The sequence below is a fragment of the Laetiporus sulphureus genome (genome assembly GCF_001632365.1).
Source record: "Laetiporus sulphureus 93-53 unplaced genomic scaffold LAESUscaffold_37, whole genome shotgun sequence".
NCBI lineage: Eukaryota > Fungi > Basidiomycota > Agaricomycetes > Polyporales > Laetiporaceae > Laetiporus > Laetiporus sulphureus.
This window is the reverse complement of record NW_024468546.1, coordinates 343,070-353,652: the sequence shown is the minus strand read 5'-3', so window position 1 is coordinate 353,652 and position 10,583 is coordinate 343,070. Positions and strand designations below refer to the sequence as shown.

General features: G+C 51.8%; 6 protein-coding genes across 6 annotated transcripts; 4 read left to right on the top strand and 2 right to left on the bottom strand.

Annotated features, from left to right (window-relative positions):
• The first annotated feature begins 339 nt into the window (after positions 1–339).
• On the top strand, positions 340–739 carry LAESUDRAFT_728860 (uncharacterized protein). The gene has a single exon (XM_040909527.1). The coding sequence runs from the start codon at positions 515–517 to the stop codon at positions 707–709; it is 195 nt and encodes a 64-aa protein (XP_040761602.1). The 5' UTR covers positions 340–514; the 3' UTR covers positions 710–739.
• Positions 740–784: 45 nt separating this feature from the next.
• On the top strand, positions 785–1,286 carry LAESUDRAFT_728859 (uncharacterized protein; the record flags this gene model as incomplete). The annotated part of the gene is made up of 1 exon (XM_040909526.1): positions 785–1,286. A coding segment is annotated over one exon (261 nt), but the record flags the coding sequence as incomplete, so codon positions are not given.
• A 1,116-nt stretch (positions 1,287–2,402) lies between these two features.
• LAESUDRAFT_327139 (uncharacterized protein) lies at positions 2,403–3,138 on the bottom strand. The gene is made up of 3 exons (XM_040902032.1): positions 3,029–3,138; positions 2,904–2,970; positions 2,403–2,802 (listed from the first exon to the last, which is right to left on the bottom strand). Exons 2-3 carry the CDS (start codon positions 2,951–2,953, stop codon positions 2,520–2,522), a joined length of 333 nt encoding a protein of 110 aa, XP_040761600.1. The 5' UTR covers positions 2,954–2,970; positions 3,029–3,138; the 3' UTR covers positions 2,403–2,519.
• A 602-nt stretch (positions 3,139–3,740) lies between these two features.
• On the top strand, positions 3,741–4,940 carry LAESUDRAFT_738141 (uncharacterized protein; the record flags this gene model as incomplete). The annotated part of the gene is made up of 5 exons (XM_040910861.1): positions 3,741–3,794; positions 3,862–4,041; positions 4,096–4,294; positions 4,346–4,824; positions 4,884–4,940. 5 exons carry the CDS (start codon positions 3,741–3,743, stop codon positions 4,938–4,940), a joined length of 969 nt encoding a protein of 322 aa, XP_040761599.1.
• Positions 4,941–6,057: 1,117 nt separating this feature from the next.
• LAESUDRAFT_659082 (oligosaccharyl transferase delta subunit) lies at positions 6,058–7,079 on the top strand (the record flags this gene model as incomplete). The annotated part of the gene is made up of 4 exons (XM_040904786.1): positions 6,058–6,185; positions 6,240–6,444; positions 6,520–6,801; positions 6,861–7,079. The coding sequence occupies 4 exons, from the start codon at positions 6,058–6,060 to the stop codon at positions 7,077–7,079; spliced, it is 834 nt and encodes a 277-aa protein (XP_040761598.1).
• A 231-nt stretch (positions 7,080–7,310) lies between these two features.
• LAESUDRAFT_658962 (glycoside hydrolase family 47 protein) lies at positions 7,311–9,810 on the bottom strand (the record flags this gene model as incomplete). The annotated part of the gene is made up of 13 exons (XM_040904776.1): positions 7,311–7,498; positions 7,558–7,601; positions 7,658–8,005; positions 8,062–8,146; positions 8,208–8,313; positions 8,374–8,505; positions 8,563–8,634; positions 8,693–8,784; positions 8,970–9,033; positions 9,086–9,215; positions 9,281–9,354; positions 9,485–9,587; positions 9,692–9,810. 13 exons carry the CDS (start codon positions 9,808–9,810, stop codon positions 7,311–7,313), a joined length of 1,557 nt encoding a protein of 518 aa, XP_040761597.1.
• Positions 9,811–10,583: the final 773 nt, after the last annotated feature.

Here is a 10,583-nt window from a genome sequence, read left to right as displayed (position 1 = left end):
AGCTTTTTGGGGCCTCCGAGGTCTGAAATATGCAATCCGCGACAAGGAAATCGCGATTTGGGGCCCCTCAAATATGCTATTTTGCGACACTCCTATATGGGAGTTGCCCGGGTCCTCATTAGATAGTAAGTAAAAGTCAATGCTAAGAACCGACGTGCACCGCGGTTGCTGACGTAAAATTGAGCGTCAAAGGTGCCCGACCAACAGGCTCGCCGTTCGACCATCGCGGATGCTGACAAACTTGGTAAGTTGGCGACAAGCGCCGGGTCCAAATAACAGTTGTGGCAGAAGCATGGTGCAGGGGAGGAACAGCAGCATCGGGTTTAGTCACAAAAAGGCTGTGTACACGAGCAATGCATTGAATCACGAAAAGTGTAAGTAGAAGTGTGGAGTAAAGTGTTCACTGTTGTACGTGGACACGTAGGTATGGTAAGGAGCCTGTTAACGTTATGCGTGGACCGTACTGGAACGTCAGCGGTCCCCGCAGCAGCCATCGTTGACAATATACCCCCTCATGGCGTTGCGGACAAGGTCGATGGCCATCCAGCTAAGCCCCATGCCCACTACCCTCATCCACCGACGTCTATGTGCACCAAACGCGGCTCACTTCATTGACGAAGCGCAACTAGCTGGTCAGATGCATACGTCCGCGATGCAAGCAGCTCCATTGCGGCACGTCAGCGGAGCGGCGATTCGTACAAGCGCATGAAGACGCTCTCCGTGCTGACGCTGGCTTTCCCCCCTTCGTTTGCCACCGCGCGATTGTGTTTCGACATCTTCTAGCACGGTTCGTCACACCGAGTTGCGCAATGGAAACGAACGCTTCGGAGGGGCGACCGACCAGGGGTTCGATGGTCAAAGCCTTTCCTCCCGCCGCGGCTTGCCGATTAGCATTGCGGGCATCTCGTCGCCATCGTCGATGATGCTCACGATACACTCTGTCCCCGCGAAGCTACGCTCGGGCGACATGAGGGCAGCGTCAATTTTGGCATACAACGTCCCGGGGATCCGGCAGACGGAGGGCACTGAACTGAATGGCCTGTAGGGTGCGCAGCAGTCGCCGCAGACAGTAATTGGCATGACAGCAATGTGGATTAACTGCGCAAATGCGGCCCGCCCACGTTCAGGTCGACCCAGTGGAGAGGGGACGATTCGCACTAGGTTGGCCGACGTTCCGCCATCCTGTGTTGCCCGCATGATGCAGCAGTAGTGTGGCATCGAACCGATGTAAGGCGCGAACGGTAGCGGTACAAACGGCATCGGCATCGGCAACGGATGGAACAAGTTGTTCTTTCAGCCTGGCCATCGGTCGTCTGAACATATATAATATATATGGGCCGGGATGAACGGCACCGTATCATTTCGTCAGTGTGCGATATGGCCTGGGCATCGGCGGCCTCTGAATGCCCGTCTACAGAATGAAAGATGGGCGGGCAAGTAGCATACACAGGCGAGCCGATAGGTGAAAGACAACGGGCAAGGGAAGGGCGAACGACAGCGAGTTGCCAGAGAGCAAACGGGCGAGATGGGGGCGAAAGCGACGCAGGAGCTGAAGTCAGCGATCGGAGAACGTCCTAACCCGAAAAGGGTGATCGTGCAGCGTATCATCTTATGTAAGCGACACTGCGCCATTATGGATAGCCAAATAACATTCTGTTATTGGAATCTATGCCGCGAGCCTCGCAAGACAAGGACTATTTTGCTATCCTCAATATACTGAAATCTCTGGATTAGCTTGATCGACCACACGTCGCCGACCTTGCCCGAGCAGAAGACTCGCAATTTGTGGCCAAAAGCTGCCACTGATATTCTCCATTCACAGCTGCTTAATTCATTTTCAGGATCCGCGGATCGCTGTCAGAACGTAAGGTAGATTATCCCGCCCATAATCTAAAGGATTCACTTTAAAATCGGCCTGGGCAGTGGACATGTCATCTCAAAACAAAAGGATCGGTTTCGCTAGTATTCGCTCTTCTGCGGTGCATGATGTGATTCGTTACGCATGCCAAGCGAATAGGCGTCATGCGATCCGAAGATAGAGGTTAGATTATTGTAGCTTGCTCCTATAGCTATGCGGCGCGACCTCAAAGTGGTGTAGAATGAGTGGCAGATATCGAGAGGTGCTTCATTTTTGTAGAACGGTTCACATCTCGAGGTGGTCCCTGTTCCGAATCGGGTGCACGGCACCATCTCGGCCGGCATCGCCTTCAGGTGCTGCTTTCGTTGAGTTTCGCCCATTCCAACGAAAAATTTTGAGAGCGACTTACGAGAAGCAGCAGGTACATATGTAGTACTTATCCTGTAGAGCCCATCAACATGAAAGGCTTCGTGTAATGGATCTGCCGCCATTCCAGTTCCTAGTTCCATCATTAATCACATATGAAATTTGTGGTGCCCGTACCAATGGCCGTGGAGATACTTTTTGATATCCGAAGCGTAGACATCAGGGGAGTCGTCGCGTGTCAGGTCGGAGAAGATTCCATCTCGAATAAGTCGAACGGCACGCCTTCCATCCACTCCTACTTCATTGCTTGTTCATCTTCTCCCCGTGCACCGAAGATTGGTATCTGGGTTCTGCCAGTCTTCTCGCGGTAACACGAAGTTCCGAGGCGACAATCCGAGTCTGTGTCCCTCAGGGACCACAAATTGCCACCCAAAATGAGAAGCAAAAGGACGGATGGCTCGAATTCCATGTCCTCCGCACAGTGGTGTCTCATGGGCATCAGAAGACAGACGTTGGTTTCGTGAGAGGGATCCATATATACCTCCACTAGGCGATCGGCGGATGTCGTAGATGAGCAGCTGATTGGCGCATCGGTCATGACTCGCAGACCGTATGCGCCCACTGACACCCGCAAAGGGTTGCAACTAGTGTCTCGTGGGCAGATGAGATGATTACTTACTTCGAACAAGCAAGTTCAAGTGAATGCGCGCAAAGAGGACGTATCGCCATGGAGAAGGTCGATTGTGCTGCGTGTTCACAGAACATCAGGTGGAAGTAGAACCATTGCACGGAGAGGACCGCTACCAGGTTTGCGGAAGGACTTCTCGTGCTGGTCAGTGCCTAGCCTATGTGTCCGAAATCCGACGGTAAGTCATATCACCTGATTGTGTTCGTTGGATTTTCGAGTTTGGACAACTGGCGCTTCGAATTTGTTGCATTCCTCCACACATGATGCGGACATTCATCCAACTTGCGACAGTGGTGTCCAAGTGTTGAGATCCCCACCTCTGGAAACGTGAAGTTCTTAAGCGGAGAAACATGCTAGTAGCTGGCATAGAGCGCCAAAGAGCCCATGGTGATGATCAAATCGAAAGAACCGTGTAACCCGAGCGCGTGCATCTTGCGCTTTCCGTTACATCGCTCGAAAGCGCTGAAAGGTCGATTTGATATCGTGAGCACTAGACGGGGTTTGAACCGACATCGCATCCATCTTGGATCATGGAGGACAGAACGTATCGAGACTTGTGGAGCCAAAACAACGCTTATGCTAATTCCCACGCATCTTATCATTGTGCCTTCGATTTATTCAATCGCTACCAAGCGAAGGTCTCAACGTTGGCTCCGACATTCTGGATTTCAAAATTCATGTCCACTATCCGTCGTCCATCGTTGATCTAAGCCGATCCGCGACTTTTTTTTGCGGAGGAAGATAGATCGCATCCCTTATACAATAAAAATGTGCGTTGCGATGATCGACTCCACTTTTCACCCCTTTCCTTTGAAGAACGCTGACGCGATGCCTACTCTCACAGTTGCCGACGGCGTCGAGCTATATTATACAGACAGTGGTGTCCCTGCCTGTCTGGATGGACCATCTCGTACCCCCCATATCACGATCTTTGCCGTTCACGGTTTAGGATTCACAGGCCGTATGCCATTTGCCGTCTTCGCTCGGTGTGACCGCTCAATTTTACCTGTTAGAAATTTGGAAGAGAGTCCAGTCGCACGCGTACAATGCCAACACACGTCTCGTTGCTATCAATCGTCGTAACTATGCTGGCTCAACACCCTATTCTGAACCTGAAGCTGCGGCCGCAGTCTCAAAAAATGAAGAAGAAAGAGATCGCTTCTACGCTGCATGAGGCCTAGAGATCATCACGTTCATGTCCAACTTCATACTGGAACAAGACACGCCTCCTATCTCCCACGATGGCACCGGCGGCGGTATAGCTCTCGTTGGGTGGTCAGCCGGAAAAGCCTTCACTACGGCTGCTATAGGCAGTGTTGACCAGGCTCCGCTGGACGTTCGAGAGCGGGTAGCATCGCGCATGCGCGCATTAATCATGCATGGCACGTCACTTGTCCTGTGACAACATACGTCCACTGATGTCTCAATAACAGAGCCACCTGCACTTGCTCTAGGTCTCCCGATTGCCCCTGCAGCGTGGTCCCCTCACATCGATTTTTCAGTTCCTGAATGTATACGGCCGCAGATGTTCACTCCCTGGATCACATCGTATTTCAACCATGGCGATTTATCAACGCGAAATCGTGATGTGCTCTCTTACATTGTCCCCTCGCTCGACCGTATACCATCAATCTACAACATGTCGGCGGAGGAACGACGAGAGATTGTGGACGAAAGTGTTGACCATATGTCTGCAATGTTCGTCTGCATGCCACAGGCTGTGGCAAGGTATAGAAGGGCGTGCTTTGATCGTTCGCTTCGAGCTCTGTTGCCGAAAATGAAGGTCTGGTGCTTCACGGGGGATGCTACTTCCTGGTCACAGATCGACGCGTTTTGGTTGATTGAGAAGGATAATGCTGACCGTGGCGGAGGCTTCATAAATTTCAAGGTTCTTCCCGGGTTGAACCATTTCGTGGGTGTCCACTTCAACGTTCACGTCGAGCATACATCCTGACAGATACATGTCTACAGATGCAGTGGGATGATCCGGAAAAAACTCTGGAGATGTATCTCGAGGCGGTTGCTTAAGACATGGATGGGAAAGCCAGTCGTTAATTACTTTGCTCCTGAGAACCGCCGCAGTTTCAGTGCTGTCCGTTGCACTGAGATATCTGTCGGAACGTTCTGTTTGTGCGAATTTCGCGCGTCCTTTCCAATAGACATACACGGCGAGTGTAGTTCATATTGAGGCGCTTCGAAGCGTCTCGCTCGAGCATTTGAGGCAGTTGAAGTGATTTCCAAGGCAACAACAATTTGATTGGCGTCATATTCGCTAACGTTCAAGGAAGCCCGGCAAACAATCCTATAACGTTGTTCTTCGCATTTCGCAATATTCATGTGGCCCAAACAATATTAGTAGGCTCCGATTCAATAGATGGACCCGACTGATCCACGCATACAGCGAGAGGGCGGAGTGAAGGATAAGCGAGATGGACCCAACCAGAAATGGTCATGCATAGAGTCTACAACACGGGCAAGGCGAGAAATGAATTCGTTTCATTGAAGGCTCAGACAATCTCAACTCAAAATACGAATGGAATGTTTTATAAGGGAAGGAGGGAATGGAGTGTCTGTGGCGCAGATGGCTGTCATAGTTCAACACACACTGTGGTCGCGGATCAAACAAAACAATACCAGCCCAGGTTTCTGCTGTGTTTGTGGCCCAAGATTCAATATCGGATCCAGACTACCACGAAGGCCTGGTTGAGTGTCGGTAGCATCCTGCCAAGAGGCCGAGGTCACCCTTGAAGACCCTCCATCCGGATAAGTCTCTGTAGCCATCATAGTGCCTACGGTCCCGATACTAATTACTTCCTCGCACAAACTGCCTTGCATTCAGATTGGCAAGCAGATGCAATGCATTGAGAGAAGGGTCAAATACCCGGCATTGTAGAGTGCTACTTGGAGAAGGATGTAAATACTCACAATAATTGAATAGCTATGTGCAGCTTAGGCCAGCGGATACAGGAGCTGATGATAGTTGCAAAGCTGTCTCAGGCGGCAGAGGTGAGACCAGAGGCGACGCGCTATACAATATACAAGATCCTTGTTTTGGAGATGACATGGATTACGTAACTCCGAAATGCGCGTCCTGTCCTACTCCGACACGCGTACGGTGGCGGGATTCTGAACCAGACTAACCACCATGCGGGGTTTCCTGTGGACGTTGTTCCCGCTACTGGCAGCTGCGGGGGTATATGCTAATGCATTGACTTTGGAATCTCCCAAGATCACAATAACCGGTTCCGATGCTACTCAGCTTCGGACAGAATCGTTGGTCCATCGTGAACACTTGTTGCACTCCCAGCTAACACGGTGCTCCTGTAGGCTACTGCTTAAGCAGAAGGACAAGCCTGTGCTTTCCTTGGGCCCTACTGATGTTCTCAAGTTGACATTCCAAATCGTGGAGAAGGACGGTGGCAAGGGCGTGCAACCGCACCAGACATTCCTCCGCTTCTACGATGAGGTCTCTGGGGAAGAGGGCATTCAGCCAGTACGCGTCACTGCAGGAGGAAAGGCCAAGTTTGAGCTGGTATGTACAAAGAGCTGTTTGAAATCATGAAGAATGAGAGGCTTGACCGAGTCTTACACGACCATCACATCACAGAATATGGCTCCCCCGCCTCTCTCCCTCCCGCCTACCACCATTAACCCTCTGAAGGTCACCCTTCTGCTCGGCTCTTTCGTCCACTCGCCTGCAAAATATCAATTGTTCGACTTGTACGTTCCCGAGTCGCAGCCGCCTCCGCAGCATCCCGATGAGGTGGCCTTCCACCTCCGTCCGGAGATCCAGCACACTTTCCGTCCCGAACAAAAGATCCCTGCCAAGGCATGGTCTGGGTTCTTTGCCGCGTTTGTCTTCTGGCCATGGCTTGTCCTCTTCGGTTTCGTACGTCTGTTCCTCCTCAATCCTGTGAAAACACCATTTTACTTACTGCTGCATCACAGTGGGGTGAACTGAGCCCGCGGGTCCCGAATTTGTTGTCTCCATATATCTTCCCTTTCATTGCGACCCTTGCCGCATTTGAAGGGCTGTTGATACGGTACTGGATCGACCTCAAGCTCGGGCAAGTACTGCTGTACGGCGCCATCCTAGCCATCCCTACTGCTTTCACCGGCAAGCAGGCACTCGCCAGAATTGCCCAACGCAGATTAGGTAGAAAGTGAATGTAATACCCCCTCACAGTCGATGCATATTCATGATACCGTCGCTCAAGTCTCTGTAGTATGCAGATCTAAACGTCTGACAGAAGTTATCGAACGAAATCGGCCACAAATAATATTGTCCATAGTCCACGCTAACGAAAGCAAGGGACGATAACGACCGTGGTATCTAACACTGAGCAGTTCGTGTTCAGTGGTGACTGTCGCTTCCGACACTCTCATGCAAGCAGCTGCTCAACGCGATAAAGCCGAAGCAGCGACGTTCGCTGCAGCAGATGCCGCAGCGGGCACAGGACTGACAGCAGGCAGCGGCTTCTCCACCGAACGGAACGCTGATGTATCGCTGTTAAGGTACGTTCCACTGCCGTAGACCGCTTTGGCGGGAGGAGCCTTGAATGGGTGCGCCTCCGTGTTGAAGACATCTGTTTATGAGTAAATTAGCAAATCCAACAAGGTTGAGATTCTTGCTTCGTATGCTTACAATCGTCGAGGCTGATGACGCTCGGATCGCTGAAGGTCAAGAATCTATGTTCGTCACGTCAGCTGCGGGGGTAACACAGCACTTTAGGCGAGGGACGTACAGGTACTTCATCACCTCCGCGAACCAGAAGCTCTGCATGTCATCGATGAAGGCCGAGTCAGTGGAGTCAACGTCGTCTATGCCCGCATACGCGGAAGGCGCCGCCAGGTAGTATATGAAACTGTCGAGCGCATCCGCGGCGCGTTGCACGTACTTGGGGTCGCCAGTCACGCGCCACGCGTAGAAGTTGGACTCGAGCACCTCCGGGCGCAGGTAGTAGTCCGATTCTCCGGGATACACGAAGAATCCATGCTTCTCGTAAAACGCGATGTCGCCGTCGGAGGGCGTGGAGCCGGTGTAATTGCCGTCGGAGGAGAAGTACCCGAAGTACTCAGGGCCGATGCCAGTGCTTGGGCGTAATGTGAGCCACAATCTTTCTGCACAAATACGTGCGAAGGTGCTTACGCAGTACTCGCATAGGTGTTCCAGCAAGACTCCATGAGAGCCAGGCCCCAGTTGACGATTGTCTCATTGTTGAGCAGGCGACCGCCTGGCGTAAAAACAGCACGTCAGTGCCATTTATTTCTGCTTAAACAGGCAGCCAAGCTCACCAAGCAACCAATTACCAGCGAAGTAGCATTCCAGATGAGACCCAATGTGAATGATCGTGCCGGCATCCCAGTCCGCCACATACTGCCAGTCATCCACCGTTGAGGTCTGCATGGCATCATGTTAGTCCAGCGCATCTCGTCTGCAGCACGTTCATAGCCTGCTCACCCTGGCAAGGTTCCAGATGGAAGAGTCGACTGCTGAAGCCCAAGCATCTGCGAAGATATCATTGTCCGTGTTTGAGAGGCGCGCCCATTTGATCAGGTATTCAAAGTAACTGTCGGAGCCACCTCCCCAGCTCTGTGTACCAGCTTACGTTGATTCGTGTGCTTCGCGTCAAACACCATCCGTACTTACCACGTACTCTCCTACGAACTCTCCAGTCGTGGGATCGATACCCTGAGCAGGCAGCGCTGGCAAAGGCGGGGGCTGGAGAACGCATATTGAGCTACTGTCCAAACAGCCCTAAGAAGCTCGCGATACTGACCAAGTTCGCGATGTAGATGACAGATTTCTCTGCTAGATAGCGGTATGTGCTGTTTCCCGTTAAATTGCTAATTGCAAGATACTTCAGCGTCCCTACCATCTGACAGTGTGCCACGACGTACGATAGAGTGCCCCATTCCATGGTCAGCTGCAGGCAGGTCTCTGTTAACATCTGATCTTTCTGCGCAACCCACATTCAGGACTCACAGTTCCGGCCTCAGCAATGTTCGACTAAAGGCAAGATTCAGTGCATTATCTCTTTGTATATTTAGTTCAACGCACCGTTCCCACAATGGGAGTTGTCTCATTCCAGTTCATATAGCCGTAAGGCACCGAGTTATTCTCGACATCAAGTCAGCTCACCAGATTGATAGCAACTCATACGCACACTCACCCCAACCCAAGCAAAGGCCATCTTCTCTACGAGCACCTTGGCTTGCTCCACGAGGCCAGGATATTGGTAGCCACTGAGCTCATAGGTGGTGAGGCACGCCGCGACATATCGAATGGTAGTCTCGAACAAGCTATGAAGTCATTCAAAGACCGGTCAGAATTACTCGTGGTATCTCAAGCTTGCATGCGAACTGACTCAATCTCGTCATCTGTAGGCGTGGTCGAGAAATCAACGGAGAGGGTAAAGTTGAGTGCCTCCTCGAAGATATCCTGGACGATCATTCAAGTGAGCTTGAGCAATTACCTCAAATCACGAAATCGACTGACAGTAAGGCCCATCAACCACTATGGATCAAACTCATCAGAATCGCACTGCGAACATTCCATGTAAAGCGCTCACAATGGTGTCAAGAGCGTCCACAATTGTAGCACCCCAACCTCCGTAGGCGTCAGAATAGCTCATGCTAACGGGACTGAGATCATCATGTCCCCATGCGTACTCTCTAGGTAGCGAGCATCAAATTAACTGCTCGTGCTTGAGCCATTCAAAACATACGTGTACGCAGTCCAGCTTGTTTCGAAAACGTCAATCGTCTTCTGACGGTACTCCACGGCAAACGACGGCAAGACCAAGTCAGGCGCCTGCACCGGTCCCGCGAGCACACCAATGGTGCCCAGAGAGCAGGCGAACGTGAGAACGTGAGCCCAAGAGTTACCAACGAACATCTTCGCAGCGACACTCTCTAGGGAACGGGCAGGGCGAGAGATGGGAGCGACACTTTCGCTGCGGTTATAACAGCGCGGTTGACCCTGCATCCATGCAATTTATCTGACGAAGACTAGTCTTGACCCTGGCTTCCATGCTTCGTCAGGGTCACAGACACCGACAGAGCACCCAATGGTCCCGCTACCGGAAGGATTGACAGGGATAGCATGGGTATTTTTGGACCATGCACCCATGCATGGCGGAGGAGCCACCATTTACGACAGACACCCACATGACAGCGCAGCCGACTGAGATCTCTAAACGTTTCTGATTTTGCTTGATCACATCAAGCCGAATCGTCATGACATTAGCGCGAGGTGCCTCGGGGAGGAACGCTAGGGTGCAGAGGGACTCACCATTGAGAGGTGTTGTGGTTAACCTAAAGGTAGCACAACGGCTCTCTGAAAGAGCAGACCCGAGTAACGTCGAGCGGGTGAGGTGTTGTTAAGGATCCAGCGGCGGTGACAGTGATCACGCGAAAACGCTTCGATAAACCCGTGATATGTCCGCACGCATGGACGAAGCAGTTTTAGCGAGAACGCCAAGTAAGTCACACGATGGCCGGAAGACTTCGCAGCCTTCAACAACTGATGCGGTTGCCTTAAGAATCATGATGGCTCCTGAACGCTCGATAGCCTCATGGCACCTTGACGTACGCTCAGTCGTGATGAAACACGGTGCTCGAGCAGAAAGCGAGGGATACACTGTGGCACATGAAGGGAACTGCCTGGAA